General features: G+C 46.6%; 1 protein-coding gene and 1 long non-coding RNA gene across 2 annotated transcripts in view; one reads left to right on the top strand and one right to left on the bottom strand.

The window, feature by feature from the left end:
- The window catches only part of LOC123760020 (uncharacterized), a 70,934-nt gene extending 55,970 nt beyond the window's left edge, over positions 1-14,964 (top strand). Inside the window, exons 5-6 of the mRNA XM_069325753.1 lie at positions 7,630-7,735; positions 8,723-14,964. Coding sequence (XP_069181854.1) covers positions 7,630-7,735; positions 8,723-11,690 — 3,074 coding nt within the window. The 3' untranslated portion in view covers positions 11,691-14,964. The remainder of the gene's footprint in view (positions 1-7,629; positions 7,736-8,722) is intronic.
- The window catches only part of LOC138365194 (uncharacterized), a 209,800-nt gene that overhangs the window by 172,804 nt on the left and 17,337 nt on the right, over positions 1-19,659 (bottom strand). The window lies entirely within an intron of this gene.

The raw sequence follows: 19,659 nt of genomic DNA, 5'->3' as shown, positions 1-19,659 counted from the left end.
AAAACTCTTGATACTCATCAATAACAAAAACTCTTGATACTCATCAATAACAAAACTCTTGATACTCATCAATAACAAAACTCTTGATACTCATCAATAACAAAAACTCTTGATACTCATCAATAACAAAACTCTTGATACTCATCAGTAACAAAAACTCTTGATACTCATCAATAACAAAACTCTTGATACTCATCAATAACAAAAACTCTTGATACTCATCAATAACAAAAACTCTTGATACTCATCAATAACAAAAACTCTTGATACTCATCAATAACAAAACTCTTGATACTCATCAATAACAAAACTCTTGATACTCATCAATAACAAAAACTCTTGATACTCATCAATAACAAAACTCTTGATACTCATCAATAACAAAAACTCTTGATACTCATCAGTAACAATACTGTTGAACCTCCAGGTGGAAAGGGGACGAGTATCAACACCCAACACAGTTGATACTCATCAGAAACACTATTCATCAAACACAGTAGTACAAACCCATTGTAACATCTGAAGGGAATAGGGGAGGAGGAGGAGGAGTGGTACTGATAAAACCCCGCTATCACAGTGCCACTTTGGAAAATACACACAAATTCGACCCCCCTTTCTGACCCTCGTTCAATCTGCGAGAGAGACATCGATACATGGAAAGAAGATATGAGTGGTGACCTTTCGGGTCTATATTGTGTCCGTCTCCTGTAAACACTAAGACACTGGAGAAGCGAAGCTCCATTCACGGCTGAGAGAGAGAGAGAGAGAGAGAGAGAGAGAGAGAGAGAGAGAGAGAGAGAGAGAGAGAGAGAGAGAGAGAGAGAGAGAGAGAGAGAGAGAGAGAGAGAGAGAGAGAGAGAGAGAGAGAGAGAGAGAGAGAGAGAGAGAGAGAGAGAGAGAGAGAGAGAGAGAGAGAGAGAGAGACAGAGAGAGAGAGAGAGAAAGAGAGAGAGAGAGGGAACATCACTGCCATACGCGCTGCGGTGAAAGACACTAAGACAAGTTGATGCAGCATTGAAAGAGACTCAAGAGATTTCTATATAAACTAGACAGAGAGCTGGAAGATGGCTACTCGAAATAAACACCAGTAAATGCAAAGGCACGAGAGTGGCGAAAGAGACCTAGGAGACACCAAGAGCCAATTCCGAAGGAGAAGTAACTCTTACAACACAGAAAATGTAATACAAACATACTGAAGAAGAACTTTTAAATAAATCTGCAGATGCGGTGGTGGAGCAGACGTGAAGCAGAGCTGCCCAGGTCACGTGAGGAACACGTGTGTGTCGGGACAGGCAGACAGGCAGCAGCAGCAGCTGGTGGTGGTGGTGGTGGGCGGCTTCTCTCTGTATCAAGACGGCCTCTATATACAACACCCAAGACATATACCCAGTAATATGACGCTTAATATAACTACGCTTTAATCCAAGCTTGTGTGTGCAGCATTTATATATTCTTTAGCTGACAGTTAAGGGGGGGGGTGCTGTCAGGGGGTGCTGTCAGGAGAGGGAAGGGGTGGTGTCAGGATAGGGAAGGGGTGGTGTCAGCAGAGGGAAGGGGTGGTGTCAGCAGAGGGAAGGGGTGGTGTCAGCAGAGGGAAGGGGTGGTGTCAGCTGAGGGAAGGGTGGTGTCAGCAGAGACAGCAAGCACGAGGTGTGGCAGCGGCTTCCACAATGGGAAAGTGACTCAACAGAAAACGATTGAAATTCCAAAAGATGACAAGAATGCCGAGCATGCAATTACGTCTCCCCTTCCCTTCCCTTCCATCTTTTCCTCCAGACTCTATCTCTTCTTTTCCATCCCTTTTTCGTCCCTTTCCTCACCCCCCCCCCCCACCACCACCACCATCTCTCTTCACCAGCAACATGAGGGAAAAAAGATAGGCAAACGTCTGAGGTCAGCACGCGGGAAATTTGAAATCAGAACGCGGGAAATTTGAAGTCGGGACGGCGGGAAATTTGAAGATCTGACGCGGGAAATTTGAAGTTTGGACGCGCGTAACTTGAAGTCTTTGAACATGTTCAAGACTTTAAATATTCAAGACTATTGTTTAGCCTTTTACGCAAAGCACAAGACAGGTTCAAACGCCCCGCTAAAAAAAAAAAAATAAGTTATCAGAGACAACAGAGCACCAGTAATTCAGAACAGAACAACAAAAGACCTGATATCCTGAACTCCGCGACAACATGAGATAAGATATCCTGAACTCCGCGACAACATGAGATAAGATATCCTGAACACAGCGACAACATGAGATAAGATATCCTGAACACAGCGACAACATGAGATAAGATATCCTGAACACAGCGACAACATGAGATAAGATATCCTGAACACAGCGACAACATGAGATAAGATATCCTAAACACAGCGACAACATGAGATAAGATATCCTGAAAACAGCGACAACATGAGATAAGATATCCTGAACACAGCGACAACATGAGATAAGATATCCTGAACACAGCGACAACATGAGATAAGATATCCTGAACACAGCGACAACATGAGATAAGATATCCTAAACACAGCGACAACATGAGATAAGATATCCTGAAAACAGCGACAACATGAGATAAGATATCCTGAACACAGCGACAACATGAGATAAGATATCCCGAACACAGCGACAACATGAGATAAGATATCCTGAAAACAGCGACAACATAAGATAAGATATCCCGAACACAGCGACAACATGAGATAAGATATCCTAAACACAGCGACAACATGAGATAAGATATCCTGAAAACAGCGACAACATGAGATAAGATATCCTGAACACAGCGACAACATGAGATAAGATATCCTGAACACAGCGACAACATGAGATAAGATATCCTGAACACAGCGACAACATAAGATAAGATATCCTGAACACAGCGAGAACATGAGATAAGATATCCTGAACACAGCGACAACATAAGATAAGATATCCTGAACACAGCGACAACATGATATAAGATATCCTGAACACAGCGACAACATAAGATAAGATATCCTGAGCACAACGACAACATGAGATAAGATATCCTGAACACAGCGAGAACATGAGATAAGATATCCTGAACACAGCGAGAACATGAGATAAGATATCCTGAACACAGCGAGAACATGAGATAAGATATCCTGAACACAGCGAGAACATGAGATAAGATATCCTGAACACAGCAACATGAGATAAGATATCGTGAACACAGCGAGAACATGAGATAACGTATACCACAGTGACAATATAACATACGGTATTCCTACCAACCACCGAAGGAAATTTACACCTCAATATTAGAACCGTTCGGAAAAGTTGTTTCGCAAAACATGTTAAAATGGGATTTGCGAATATTTCAACTCTGGTTAATATCCGCCAGTTGCTGTGGTAAATCCCTAGAGACACGAGCTGGCGGCTCCACAATATCATTTAATGTTGGTTGGTTACATACTGAGTGTGTACTCGTCTAGTTGTGCTTGCGGGGAGGGGTTGAGCTCTGGCTCTTTGGTCCCGCCTCTCAACCGTCAACTTACTGGTGTACAGATTCCTGAGCCTACTGGGCTGTATCATATCTGCATTTGAAACTGTGTATGGAGTCAGCCTCCACCACATCACTGCCTAATGCATTCCATTTACTAACTACTCTGCCACTGGAAAAGTTATTTCTAATGTCTCTGTGGGTCATTTGGGTACTCAGCTTCCACCTGTGTCCCTTTGTGCGTGTACCACCCGTGTTAAATAATCCATCTACTATAATCCACTGCAGATCAGGCCATGGGGCCTGATCTGTACACTGGTTGATTGACTATATTTCTCCACAACGGTTAAAGCAAAAAATAGAAGCAAATGCTACCTAATTACGGGCTCACCATAGCCCGTGCTACATGGACATTTCTGAGTAGCTAAATCTAAATCAACATGCTGCCTAAGAGAAGTATAGGAAAGGTGACAGAGTGGAGAGGTGGAGGACAGGGAGAGAGAGATAGAGAGAGAGAGAGAGAGAGAGAGAGAGGAGATGTGAGAGGAAGAGAGTGTAAAGTTAAAGGTGAAAATACAAAAAAATGGATGATAATCCTTAAGGGGAGAGGGGAGGTAAGGGGGGAAAGGAAAGGGGGGGGGGGAGGGAGGGGAGTGGTGTAGGGGGCTGGCGAGGGGACGTGAGTAGTGATGATGGTGAAGGTATTGTACCAGCTGGAACACTCCCCTTCCTTTCCCTCCCCTTCCCTTCCCTTCCCTTCTCTTCCCTCCCCTTCCCTTCCCCTTCCCTTACCCCTTCACTCCCAACGTGCCTAGCTCCTACCTCCACCCCCTCACCCCCAACCTATCACCATCACCCATCTCCCCTCACCCCCTTCCCTTACCATTACCCCCTCTCTCCAAACATACATCGCATTTTGACCCCAACGGACAAAACTATGATGTACTATAAATCACAGCGGCTCGCAAACATTCACGTTCTGGACGTGTAGGGGGTCCATAGGTTAGGATAGGTTACGTTAGGATAGGATAGGTTAGATATCACTGTTTAACTTCACCATTTTCTATCCGTTGAGGCAATTCATGAGTACGGATTGGACGGGAATCCTCTATATAATACTCACCTACTCACTCTCACACATATGGCAACCCATTATCGCCTATCACTGGTGGGACACGAACAAGGGGACACAGGTGGAGACTGAGTACCCACATGAGCCACAGGGACGTTAGAAAGAATTTTTTTCAGTGTCAGAGTAGTTAACGGATGGAATGCATTAGGCAGTGATGTGGTGGAGGCTGACTCCATACACGGTTTTAAATGTAGATATGATAAGAGCCCAGTAGGCTCAGGAACCTGTACACCAGTTGATTGACGGTTGAGAGGCGGGACCAAAGAGCCAGAGCTCAACCCTCGCAAGCCCAACTAGGTGAGTACAGCCAAAATATGCATGGGGGAAACAATACGAAACGATAGACAGGTGTGTGTGAAGTAGTGGACACGTGTTTATGATGAGGCCAGAACCGGTTTATGGACAGGTGTTGTGCGAACAGGTGTGTGGAGAGATCTGTAGGGCAATAGAACATAGGTGTGGAAGGGGAAGGACAGGTGTGGTGGGTGGTTAGGACAGTGTATTGGATGCCAGAACAGGTGTGTGAGGCCCAGAACAGGTGTTTGGGAGGCCAGAACAGGTGTGTGAGGCCCAGAACAGGTGTTTGGGAGGCCTGAACAGGTGTGTGAGACTAAAACAGATGTGTGAGGCCAGAACAGGTGTTTGCGAGGCCAGAATATGTGGGAGGCCAGTACAGGTGTGTGTGGGGAGGCTAGGACAGGTGTGGGAGGCCAGTACAGGTGTGTGTGTGGGGAGGCTAGAACAGGTGTATGAGGCCAGTACAGGTGTGTGTGGGGAGGCTAGGACAAGTGTATGAGGCCAGTACAGGTGTGTGTGGGGAGGCTAGGACAGGTGTGTGAGGCCAGTACAGGTGTGTGTGGGGAGGCTAGGACAAGTGCATGAGGCCAGTACAGGTGTGTGTGGGGAGGCTAGGACAGGTGTGGGAGGCCAGTACAGGTGTGTGTGGGGAGGCTAGGACAAGTGTATGAGGCCAGTACAGGTGTGTGTGGGGAGGCTAGGACAGGTGTGTGAGGCCAGTACAGGTGTGTGTGGGGAGGCTAGGACAAGTGTATGAGGCCAGTACAGGTGTGTGTGGGGAGGCTAGGACAGGTGTGTGAGGCCAGTACAGGTGTGTGTGTGGGGAGGCTAGAACAGGTGTATGAGGCCAGTACAGGTGTGTGTGGGGAGGCTAGGACAAGTGTATGAGGCCAGTACAGGTGTGTGTGGGGAGGCTAGGACAGGTGTGTGAGGCCAGTACAGGTGTGTGTGGGGAGGCTAGGACAAGTGTATGAGGCCAGTACAGGTGTGTGTGGGGAGGCTAGGACAGGTGTGTGTGGGGAGGCTAGGACAGGTGTGTGTGGGGAGGCTAGGACAGGTGTGTGTGGGTGTGTGATGGCAGGTAGGAGGGAGAGGAAGGAGATGAGCCGAATGAGACAAGAGAGGAACAACAAGAACAACAATAAGGTCACTTCCCATGCTAGGAGCGGTCCGTGTTTATGCAAATGAGTTCCGCCGGAAACAAATGAAGTCTGAAAGGAGGGCAGAACTAACGAGTGGTTGCCAACGCGTGTTTGTGTGTTTTTGTCGCCCTGGGTGGACCCCAGGGTGGACCCCAGGGTGGACCCCAGGGTGGATCCTGGGTGGACCCCAGGGTGGACCCCAGGGTGGACCCCAGGGTGGACCCCCAAGGTGGACCCCAGGGTGGACCCCAAGGTGGACCCCAAAGTGGACCCCAAGGAGGACCCCAAGGACCTTCTCTCCCCCACCCCCTCCCACCCTCCTCCTTGAGGCAAAGCAGCCTTTAGATACATGCAAGATTCTCCATTGCAACCATGCAACCCCCCCCAATATTGCAACCATGCAACCCCCCCCCCCTCACACCCCTCCCATGGCAACCATGCCACCCCCTTTAAAAGGACCTACACTTTGACATTTCTAAAAAAAAAATATATATATATATATGTTTTAGGTTAGCGCGACCTTTCAAACCCCTGGAAGCGATATGCTATTAAACCTGAACTATTCTTAATGACAGACACACACAGAGGCGCGAGGCCGGCGGATGCCGTCACCATCACCTCATCACCATCACCTCATCATCACCACCTCATCATCATCATCATCACACTAATTATAAGATGTAATGGCAACGTCTTATCGCTGACATGGGAATAAAAAAAATACCCACACGCTTATTTATTGTAAATATTTCAATTACACAATATCTTTTGCACTCGGCATTCTCTTGAGATGTGAGTCTTGTCCAAACCTTACACGTCCTTGATAACGCACTCAGGAGAGTGCGAAGGACTTTGTATAGCTCAAATATTTACATAAAATACCTAAGTACATAAGTGTTTTGATCCTAATTATGATGTAGCAGCAGTAACTCTAATTGAGGTTATTTTGACAAATTTAAATGATGCAAGATAACGTGGAAGAGACGGAGGAGGAGTAGGGAGGGGGAGGAAGAAGGGAAGGAGAAGAAGGAGGAGGAGGAGGAGGAGGGAGGAGGCTTACATCCTAAACCCACGTTTGTGTTAAGTCTTCCGACGAACAAATGAAGATAATGAAGCCAAAATCCAATTTTGGATCTTGTCTTCATTATATGAAATGAATGACACGTTCCTCATTATATGAAAGCATGAGGAACAGTTTTTCTTCGCGTGAGGGAGAGTGTTCGCCTTGCTCACGGCTTCGGCCCCCAAACACCTGAGACAATTCCTAGACGTCTAAGTCAAGACCTCAACAGATTAGCGATCAAGAGCGTCTAATACAATACTTACCTATCATCTGTTGCAGGGTCGTCGTTCGATCCCCGATGATCCAGTGGTAGGTCACCGTTCCTTCATACCGTTCTCGTGTGTTTCAAGTGTTATACAACCATTGTGGCTTAGTGCTTCCTCCTGAGACTTAATCGTACATGTGATCTCATTTGTGGAGGACAGGTTGGTTTATGGTGGAGTGTCAAGAGTGCTTCTCTAGCCACTCCTCCTTCCATGTTCACTCGACCCCCGTGACCTGACCTAACCTGACCTTCTCTCTACCCGGCAGGCACCACGCGGGTGGAGTGGCCCTTGACTTCGATCCAGAGAGTGTGTGTGGCCACGGGCGGAGAGCTTGAGGACGAAGGGAAGATCTTCATCGTGCAGACAAGACAGTGAGTTCGTAAGGTGACGCTAGTACCAATACTACTACCACTTACACCAAGTCTTTCGCTCTCTCCTGAGTGCTTTGTCAAGGTTGTAACGTGGTTATAACGAGACTTACATCTCGACGACTAGTCTAACCTCGTCCTCACCACACACTCAGACGATGGAGAAGAGACGACGACGACGTTTCGGTCCATCCTGGACCATTATCCAAGACGGAGCGAAACGTTGTCGCGTCTCCGTCTTCTGAGTTGTGGTTTGGTCATCTTTGCCACGTTAATGTGACTCATCGTCTGCAGTCTTGACATAAACTTGACAAATACACAAGTGTAGGTTTCTATCCTATATTATTATGTCTGTGAGAACATTACCATTACTTACTACTACTAGTAGTAGTAGTAGTAGTGTGTCAGTGGTAGTGGTGGTGGTAGTAGTAGTGGTAGTGGTGATGGTATCAATAGTAGTATCAATGGTGGTATCAATTATAAGTTGTCTGTTGTCCGTTTTAGATTAAACAACTCTTAACCAAAAGTTCCAAACAGCACCGGCTATGGTGAGCCCGTCGTACTTACCTGGCACGGGAGATGTGCTGATGGTATCAGTAGTAGTGATAGTTAATAGTAGCAGGCAAAGAAGTCATGATAGTTGCATAAATAAAGGCACGAGAAGTAGAGGTATAAGTGTCAGCAGTAATACCTTCAGTACTTGCGACACTTCAGCATACTTCACACTTATCAGTGGTCAATGAACTATATTATTCAAAAGCCTCAGCATGAATGTTAAGACAATCTTCTATATGCCACTTGTCAGGATGTTATCATATAATGCTCTCCGCAAAAACCTCTCCTAAATATCCTCGTTATTTAGTAATATTTACAATGTCGAGTAACAATGATAGTTAATAATCCCTGTATAATTGATCTGCAGTCTGTAACATTTCGTTCCAGATAGATTAAGTGGGTCGCGCCAAATATTTAATGTGTTGTGTCCACCAGGTGTCACCCGTGCGGCGAGGCCTGCCTCTACTTCTTTTCCCCGGAGCTGAGTTCCCTGCTGGAGGGTCTGCACGAAGCCGTGTCTGAGCTCATCTCTGCCTCAGCCGCCGATGACGTCTCCCTCATCAGCGACCTCTCTGAGCTGTCCGGTGCGCTCAGTTCCGTCGTGGTGCTGCCTCCGCGCTTACCAGACCCGCCGAAAATGCGCAAGTCGACCTCGGTGATGGACCTGGCGCAGATACACGAGTTACAGCCGCTGTGCAACGTTCACACGCCGCCGCGCCTCAGTAGCAGCCAGTGTAATCTGGCTGAGGAGGTACGCGGAGAGCCTCCCATGCCCGGCCGCATGCTGGGACACAACCGTCGGCGCTCCATGAGCGAGACCAATCTTGCCAAACTTTGCCTTGACGAGACTGATGAGGAGCTCGAGTCTCGAGATGACGACCTCGAAGATGCCGACCTCCGCCAGACAGATCTACCCAAGGACCGCACGTCTTCCTCTGGTTCCTACAATTCTTATCGCTCAACAGATTCTGGAGTGCGACTCTCTGCGTCGCCTTCCACGCACTGTGACGGTGGACGCTACATGTCAGAGAACACGCCACGTCGATTTGTTACCAAGTCTGATTCCTTAGACTCTGGAGTCAGAACATGTCTTAAAGAGGACGTACGTGACATTACAATAGAGGGAGATGACAGCAGGAAGGTGGATTCTCCGTGCACTGACGGGAAACAGGAAGGTCGACGGGGAATGAGCGCACTAGAAGAGGAGCCTGATGTGGATACCAAAGTAGGAGCTTGGTGTTTGCAGAGTGCCCGTGCTAGAAAATCTTTCTTTGCCAAGAATCTCAACGTGACCTGCGCTGCACACAAGGATAGAAAGAACAGGCAACTTAACAGGACGATGTCAGAGTCCTATAAGGAAGTTACGGATAAGCCCGAGGACTACAGAAGAATGTCAGAGCTTCCTACAATGCCCACGATCCCTAAAACGTGCACAGTATATGAAGAGATTGTGGACGTGTTGAAACCCCTCAACACTGCTAACCAACAAGCCAAGGAACATGACTATGAAGAGCTTGATAAGTGCCGCAGAGACATCAAGAGAAGCTACAGCTTTCAGGAAAAGTCGAAACCACCGCCATTACCACCAAGACGACCTAAGTCATTCTCACCCGACCCCTGGGCTGAGGAAGCTCTCTCTAAATCAGGAACTCTAAAGAAAATATTTGGCCTTTCGTTTCAGAGCAAATCTCACTCAACGGATAGCATGCTCGATGTAGAGACCTCGGGATATGATGATATAACCACCTTAGGCAGTGCAGATATGGCACTGGTGCAAGCAATTGGCACTCTACCTCGAGTTAGAAAGAAAATTGGGCCAGAGCGTCAGACCAGTCGATCTGCTTCCCCAAAGATGTCACCAAAGCAAAAGGCAAGATCGCTCTTTGGAGTATCCCCAAGTAGATCTCCCATGATACCTCGACCCAAAAACCTCTTTCTATTCAAGGGTTCAAACAAAGATGACATACAAATCTCGCCTCATTCCAAGATACCGTTTAGACTCCAGCGGCAATTTTCTCTTCAGACTCAAAGGACTCCAAGTACCGACGGTTCACTAGCAGATATCTCTACACCAGACACGCCACAGCAACAGCAACAACAGCAGCAACCACCGTGTGGCCACAGACAGTACTGGCGACCAGAGACGCCTGGCACACAGGTTCCGGATGCCCCGAGCGTCACTGATGACTCTTGTGGAGCAATGGCAGGCAAAGACTCCTATGCTTTCCTAAAGTCTCCAAAGTTAATGACAAAGACCTTTAGTTTTTTAAAGAAGTTTCCAAAAGAAAAATCTGGTTCTTTAGAGAGACAGCGCAAGTCTGGCATTAACTTCTTACCTCCTCAAGAACTGGTAACAAAGTTTCCCAACAGCTACTCCATGGATAGCTTTGCAGTGGAGAAAGGTTCACAAAGTTGTGGAACACCTGTCCGCGACACAGACGCTGACTGGGGTGATGCAGACGTTGTCCCTGGCTGCCGCCTTCGCTCCATGTCCTACCTACCACCCTCTTCCCCAGCCATTAGAATTCCATTCCACTCCCACCATGACTCTACCTCCACCACCCCAGCAGGGACTCCAACGGGCCTTTCCTTCAGTCCTCTTCGGAAGCTTAGTTCTCCTCAACCATCGACGGAGCCTTTGTCGTGGAGAGAAGAAGGAGGGTGTTGGAAGGAATGCGAGTCTCGACTTCTACCAAGTGGTCACCCACTGCCACCCCCTCGGGAGCCTCCCCCACCCCCCGCCCCTCATGAGCCCCACTACGCTAACCTTCCCCACCACTCTCACGATCCTGATTACATGTCCATGGAAGAGGTTCGAGGCGCCTTCAGACGTATTTCCAATGCCTCTGTTGCCGAGAGCAGACGGGATAGCGGCGGATACTTGTCAATGGGCGAGATTCGGTCTTTTCAGAGGGCGTGTGAGACTACAGACTGCCCGGGGTGCAACAGTCAAGTGAGCAACATTGCTCACCACGAGTGCCAGCCAGAGAGAGACCCTCACCCGGAGGACCACGAGTACATGACTATGGATGACATACAGTCGGTGCTGCACACAGAGTTCCCGGCGATATACTCATCGTCAGACGAGAAGGAGATGTACAAAGGGTGTGGGTTCAAGAGCGCACCATCCAGTCGCAAGACCTCTTACTCGGAGGGCTCCGACTACCTGACTCCGCAGGAAGTGGGTCGCATGATCCGACGGGAAGTGCTGGCCATACGGCGAGGCAGGGAAGCGGCAAGTGAGCACCCTCACCACCACCACACCCACCAGCAGCAGCAGCAACAGCAGCAGCACATCTACGAGGCCCATCACCACCAGCACGAGCCCCACCATCACCAGCACGAAGTCATCCACCACCACCCGCAGGACACTCCACAACACAAGCAATACCACCACCACTAACCCCAGCAGTGGCTCCCACCCACAACTAGGACATCAGCAACATAGTCAAGAACATCAGTACCTGGATCATTCCGAACTCCGCGTCTGGACTGACGCTGGGATCCTGGAGGAAGAAGCAAAGCGCTCTGGAATACCAATCCTTTGGCCTTAGGATCACCACGCTCACACTTATGCATCGTGTGCTTCTTTTTATATACATATATATATAGTATACTACATATGTAATTTATCCATTCACCATTATGATTATCTGTGTTCTTCATACCAACACACGTGTGAATCTAGGGACTAAAAAACAAAAAATATCTGTACCAATATATTAGAGTATGTAAATGTGCAGTAGCTGCTCTTTTCTCATATTCTGAAGACTTTCGACATTACTGTCTGAATCATACAGCGATGGTGCCAACATTTTCCAGTGATGGTTGCCAACATTTTCCAGTGATGGTGCCACCATTTTCCAGTGGTGGTGCCACCATTTTCCAGTGGTGGTGCCAACATTTTCCAGTGATGGTGCCACCATTTTCCAGTGGTGGTGCCACCATTTTCCAGCTGTGGTGCCAACATTTTCCAGCTGTGGTGCCAACATTTTCCAGTGATGGTTGCCAGCATTTTCCAGTGATGGTGCCAACATTTTCCAGTGATGGTGCCAACATTTTCCAGCTGTGGTGCCAGCATTTTCCAGCTGTGGTGCCAACCTTTTCAGTGCCAAGACTCACACTCACACATCTGTTTCCCATGCTCAAGTTGTCATAACTAGAAGAAACTGCAGTTCTAGACTCTGTGGCTAGTAGTCCTTGTTAGGGACGGAACTTTGTGTGTGTGTGTGTGTGTGTGTGTGTGTGTGTGTGTGTGTGTGTGTGTGTGTGTGTGTGTGTGTGTGTGTGTGTGTGTACACACCGACATCTTCAAGGAGGCCCCTTTTCCTTGTCCGGAAGTACCTCTCTTCCACGACCAAAACAATGTATTTATTCTTTGTCACTCTGTCTTCTATACCACAGGTGTGCATATGCGGCCTCATGGCGTCATGACAGGTGCATATATGCGGTCTCATGCGCCGCAGAAGGTATATGTGGGCCTCATACGCCATGTCACATGTGCCTATGTAGATTCATGCGCCAATTACAAATGTATATGTGGCTTCATCCCCCATATGACAGATGTATATATGCGGCCTCGTGCGCCAAGACAGGTGTACATGCGGTGTCGTGTGCCATGACAGGTGTGTATGCGGCCTCGCGACACGTGTGCATTTGTTCATTACTTAATTTCCACAACACTTGGTACTACAATTTTGATGGATCTATCTTCCAGTCATAGATTAGCTTTGTAAAATTTATGTGCCACATCGACCGTAGGGGTTAACAAAAAAAAAAGAAATCAAGTTTTACAAGTGTTTTTAACCTCAGCTCATCTGGTGAGTTGGATTAGTTGGATTAGCACAGTTGATTAACACACAAACACACCCGACCAACCAGCACGTTCGTAGGTAGATCAGAGAGGGCTAGACGAAGCCGTAGCCAGGCGAAGTGATCCGGACGCCACCGACATGGCGTCACCCTTAATGTGTTTTTTTGTAACTACAGCGAGGGAGAGAGAGAGATGATTAAGAGATATCTGCTTCGGTAACACCGTCCTTTCTATTACCCCCTTCCACATCCCCCTTCCAAAATCTCCCCCTCCCTCCCCTCTCTCGGTAACACCTTACCCCCACCCACTCCCCCCACACAACACTAACCAGGCTACGTAAAAATATATATACAAAAAATTAATGTTTACATTTAAAGACAAAAACAAATTGCTAGGGGTCACAATAAGGAGAAAAAAACAGTCTTGGTTCCTTAATGATGATGAGAAATCTTGATTTGGTACCGGACAAAAGTTAAAAATGGTTGATGTCAAACAGAAACACACGATTAAAAACAATGCATTTAGACTCACGGTTTCAGAGAATAAACTCTTCAGAAACATGTCATTATTTTTTTTTTGGTTCCAAATTTAGAACAATAATGTTCCAGAAATCAACTGTGTGTTAGAATATAACATTATTATTTCTGGTCCGTGTATTCCCCTTGGATGAGGCGGGCGCGCCAGGCACGTATTTCAACGCCGTCGGCAGGAATCTGCACAGGAAGAGGCTACAGGAGGCTACCTGGTATTGCCCTCAAGGCTCCTTTCTCTCCCCCCAGCAGAGGCTGACAATTACGGGCTCACCATAGCCCGTGCTGCTTGGAACTGCTTGTTCCAAGTAGCGAATCTTTAACAACAACAACAGAGGCTGACACACAAACCTTCCCATGCGTCGTGCGAAACACACACGCGGAAGAGGCTGCTATATGAGTATGTATGTGTGTGAGAGAGAGAGAGAGAGAAGGCAGGTTACGCCGGTGAGTTGCTGATTTTGTTGATCAACAACAAAGTCGAGAAGCCAGCCAGTCTGGCAGCCAAGAGTCACTAATTCGATGTTTACTCATCACGTTGAGGTCACCTGGGAGTATGACGATTACGTGAAGGTAAAATAGGAACACAGATCGACTGGGGACATGGAGGTCAAGGGAGGTCAGCTAGAAATTTCATGCTCACATGGAGGTCAAATAAAATCGATCAGATCCAAATTACTGATCATGCATGAGTCAATGACGGGTCAGAGGTCACGCAGATCGTCACATCTCCGTAGAAACATACGAGCCTCTAACCAAATGTGTAAATAAAGTATATGCCAGTAAATCCAAAGAATTCCACTCTCAGTTCTTAAGAACAAAGGAAAACACTCAAATCCGAGTATGTGTCGCCCTGAAACGCTAAGAGAACCACGAATATTTTCTTGCCCCACCGCGTACAATGGTTCGAAACCCTTCCCCCCTCTACGCCATATATATATTTATACATATGTTATATTGCTCGAGATGAATTACATTCAGACAGCCCCTATAAAAACGGCCGCCTGCGCAGCCGAGACCAACGGTCTGCGCAGGCCTTTTGAATGTTTATTGACCTCCCAGTGTTTACAAGAATCCCCAATTCAAAGCATCTCGCCGTACCAAACTTCGTTTAGACGATAATTCTCACCACAGAAATACAACAGCTGCTGACACAGCTGACTTGTACAACAATTTTGTCAACCATATGTATGATAGTTCCTCTGGTGTCAGCCAATTTCATTCCAGTTAATGACACTTGATTTTTTAATCATTGGTTTCCTGTACAATAATATTTCTTAGTGGCAAATGTATAAGTGTTTTACATTTCACAAGTGCCGACAGATTCGCAAATAACGTTTTGGTGTCACTTTATTATACGAGGAATTTTAGCGGAAGCTGTTAGGCATTTTTATGGGAATCGGCCCATTACGTCACACTTGTGTGGCCCCGTAGGGGTTTTGAACAGCTTTCCCATTAGATGACCGTTAGTTCGATCTATTTGTTGTGTACCATATTACTGTTTGTTGGAACCTTTTTCAGTGAGATTACCATTGATGTGGATGTGTATACATTTTGCCAGTCCGCTGTGGACTGCTCAGTCTGGATATGGCTCCTTTCAGCAACTTTGGCAGTTTACTTTCAATACCTATTATGTGGATTACATATCTGTTGACGTGGATTATATATCTGTTGGCGTGGATTATATATATATATATATCTGTTGAGGGAGATTAAAAAAACCGTGGCAAGAAACCATACACCTAATGTGGATATTATTTTTTGAACTAGAAACGTGGATTTATAAGTGTTTGTGACACATATTTGCTAAACCGGAAGTGTGGATATACTGGAAGTGTGGATTTAGAAACAAGAGCAACACGGATCACTCAGGCGCATTAAAGAATTTACAAAACATGATGAAACGTGATAAAGGAGAAGTTTAGCAGAAGGGTCAAACAAGCTGGTTAAAGCATCTGGATCACCTGTTCACACACACACTCAACAACACACACACACACTTTAGCTGTGTAATTGATGAAAATCAATCTGAATCAATGAAAAATCAATGATGAAAATTGGAACTAGGTGTATGTGCTCGACACCTCGTACACGCACCGAACTGCATCGCACGCTGAAGCCTCATCACTAAAAATTCCCGCCTATTTTAACGTGTGGAGCAGAGGTGCGTAGAAGCAGACAAAGAACTATTTCTACTGGACCTCACGTTCACCAACCTGGAATGGATTATAGACTTTGACAATTTAATTGTGAATCTACCTTCGTTTTCATCGGATTAAGTGTACTAAGAAACAATCAAATCCAGGTGTTCAGAGACGAAACATGTTGCCCGAGTTAGTCTTGTTAGAACTATTGGCGTGGACTATTATTATGTAGAGAGACGATTGACGGTAAAATATTGAATGGGTAAGATAGAATAACTGTGACACAATCGAGGACGAATCCGAACTTCGCATCGTAGATTCGAAGCTGAATATCACGACCCGAAACTAGCAAGTTTCACCATCTTGCCTGCCTTGTTCACCAATCTGCCTTAGTAATCTGTCTGACTCGTCAAGCTGCCTGCTTGAGCCCCCCCCCCCCCCATCATGCCTGTCTGTCTGTCGTGTCCTATGTCTGTTTGGATAACCGGGTACCATGCACCCGTCTGTCGGGACCACCACTGTCCCTAATCTTCTCCCTGTCTCCAGCTAGTGATTCCCTTGACGGGTCACGTACTGCTTGACCTCAACCGTCTACTGCCAACCAACCTGGCATCTAATCTTGGTTGGAGGCCAAGGTCATTCAACCTGGCTTAACTAACTGGGGGCTCGTCTTAAACACCGATTCCTTGTTCACATACGTTAGGATTGAACTTTCCGCCGGCTCGATCACCTGATGTCACTTCTCGTCTAACTGAAATGACTGACTGGCTAACTAATCGACTTTACTGACGAGTCCAGCCCACTGAGAAGCCTGGCCACCTGACTTGCCTGATTAGTAAACAACCATGAAAGACTGAGTACTCTAATCAATTGATTGGTCTAATCAGCTGGCTACCTTCATTAGCTAATCACGAGGCCACACTAGTGCAAATGATTACTTGAATTATCTCCCAATCCAGTTTAACTGACTGCACTGATATGCAGACTATTCCCATCAACTGACTGACCCCCGATAAACTGACTTAATCAGCTAACAAACCCCATCAACCGACTTGATCAGCCGACGAACTCAATCAGCTGACATCCTCTCAACTCACAGGCCAGTTCGAGTCTGTTACTACCCTGAGTACCCGTTAAGGGGCAGCCTCCAGCGCTCGTTACCTCCCCTACAGTGACCACGTGGCGAGCTCTCACAGCCAGGACCTTCGGCGCCATTGACGTCAACATCAGTCGAAGAATAACATCAAAACGAAGAACCTTCGAACTCGAGAACCTTCGAACTCGAGAACCTTCGAACTCGAGAACCTTCGAACTCGAGAACCTTCGAACTCGAGAACCTTCGAACTCGAGAACCTTCGAACTCGAGAACCTTCGAACTCAAGAACCTTCGAACTCAAGAACCTCCATATAGTCTCGCCAGGAGATCTCTCGCCATAAGTCTCTTGTGACCTCATAAAGGAGGTCAGAGGACCTCACCGAGCCAGTTGGGCACTGAGGAGGTACTGAAAAAAACAAACTTTTTGCCTAACCCATGCAGCCCACCTAACCCTATCAATCCCGATGCATAGAAAATCGTCAATATTGCGGTGGTTTATTTTGTACTAATGCGCTGCCTTTTTAACGTATTGGGGGACTCTGTAAAGTATGCGAGGTATGTGCACGGTCCCACGCCATGTGCAGTTATGTGTGTACACATGTGTGCATTCATGATCAGTGTGTGTATATGTATACTCGACACCCCACACAACACAGTATACTCGACACCCCACACAACACAGTATACTCGACACCCCACACAACACAGTATACTCGACACCCCACACAACACAGTATACTCGACACCCACAACACAATATACTCGACACCCACAGAACAGTCAGTATACTCGACACCCACAGAACAGTCAGTATACTCAACACCCACAGAACAGTCAGTATACTCGACACCCACAGAACAGTCAGTATACTCAACACCCACACAACAGTCAGTATACTCAACACCCACACAGTATACTCAACACCCACACAAGTCAGTATACTCAACACCCACACAGTATACTCAACACCCAGAGATGAAGCTGAGTGACAAGATTTGGGTTACAATAGATTATGTAATACAAGCTCCCCCCCCCCCCACACCATCTTTTCATATATCGCCTTGCCACTCGGGTCAAAAAAATTACCGGTTGTACCCAAATAGAAACCTCCGAACCTAACCAACCCACCTGACCCTATCGAAGACGAGGCACAGAAAACGTCTATATTACGGGCTTAAATTTTTTGTTGACATCGCGTTTTAAACGGATTGGTCGAGTCTGAAACAAAAGGGGCGCAAATTGGGTTAAGAGAACGGATTGTTGCGTGAGGCTCCGTCGTTCCTTACTTACCATCTGCTGCTAACTGCTCTATTTACACTCAATGGGTGAATGTTAGGACGTGTTTAAACCTGTTTGGAGGTCACGTTTTCTATCAGCCGTTGGTTTAAGAGTTGGGGATTACGATGAAATCGTACACAAGACGTTTCAACAAAGCTCATTTTTTTTTCTGATTGTCAAAACCGTATATGTCGTGAGGTTAGGATGTATTAGCTGAGGTTAGGCTTGGTTGGGTTGGGGTTTGGTAATGTTTGGGAGGTAAAATGTGCTGGCAAACCGTCTTGTGTACAATGTGATTTGTATCCTAAGCGTTCTGTCCTCGGCTTCCGGCGAGAAAATGGCCGCCAGGAACTCCAATTGTATTTTTTTTTAAACAATCAAAATCGCCACCAAACGAGGCCCTTTTGATCAACTACAATTTCTGAAAAATATTTATAGTCTGATTCACTCGTAGGCCGAATATGGACGTAATTTGAAAATGAAAAATAATGAAAATAAATTTGGGATTTTTTTTTTCAACAACAGTAAGTTAAGGGTCCTCTCATAGGTTAGGTGGGCAGGAAATTTTCATAAAGTTTCAAAACGTTATGAAAAACGTGAATTGAAAGTCATCTATTCTAACCTTACAGAGTAAGCCGGACGACTCAAACAGAAAACGGAACAGTACGTGACTTTTGTGAGTCGATTTCATTTCAAATTACGTCCAAATTTGGCCATAGCGCGCGTACGAGCCAAAAGTGACGTTATTTTTAAGAGGACGAGTTGATAATTGGCCAAGAGCAATTTTTTATTCCACATTGAAGTAATTAACAAGAGAGTGATGAGAGTTGCAGAGCTGACATTCGACGAAGTGAAATGCTTATCGCTGTAGCTATGGAAAACGGGGTGTGGGTCTACAGTGCCAACTGCGTCGGTGATAGTAGGCCTACAGTGCCAACAGCGTCAGTGATAATAGGCCTACAGTGCCAACTGTATCAGTGATACCAACTATACGCCTATAATCCTGTCTGACCCCATGGTGATAAATGTAGTAGAGGCCGAACTAAACTTCGGCTGTTTTTCGAACTGAAAACTGTCCTTTGGCTGTAAGCTGCCCCTACTGACCTTCAACTTGAGTTGGTTCTTGAGAGCTAGTTTGTGATGACCCCTCGAGCGGTATCAGTTCGTAACTGCCGGATATGTTGTGCCAATAAGTTGAGACTGTTACTAAGTTATCGCCCGAGTGAAAAGGTAGAAAGAAACTGGCCCTTGAGTGCGAGTTCACCACTACATGGACAGCGATCCCTTGAGCGGCTCCTTGGAGCAAGAGATGGTGGTTCTTGAATGATAGCCTGCCCTCAAACGATCAGTCGAAATGGCGCCTCAAACACAATACCCCCCAAAAAATGCATCACAAAAAAATGTAAATTGGCCCTTGAGTGGAAGCTGAGGGCCCGTGAGCTGGCCCTCAAGCGGTGAGTGGAGGTAGTGGTCGAGAGGAGGTGCCGTGCCCAACAAGTGTTCGCCTGGAG

The sequence above is a fragment of the Procambarus clarkii genome, chromosome 16, assembly GCF_040958095.1.
Source record: "Procambarus clarkii isolate CNS0578487 chromosome 16, FALCON_Pclarkii_2.0, whole genome shotgun sequence".
In the NCBI taxonomy this organism is placed as follows: domain Eukaryota; kingdom Metazoa; phylum Arthropoda; class Malacostraca; order Decapoda; family Cambaridae; genus Procambarus; species Procambarus clarkii.
Note: the sequence above shows the minus strand (reverse complement) of the source record. Positions and strands in the feature narration are given on the sequence as shown.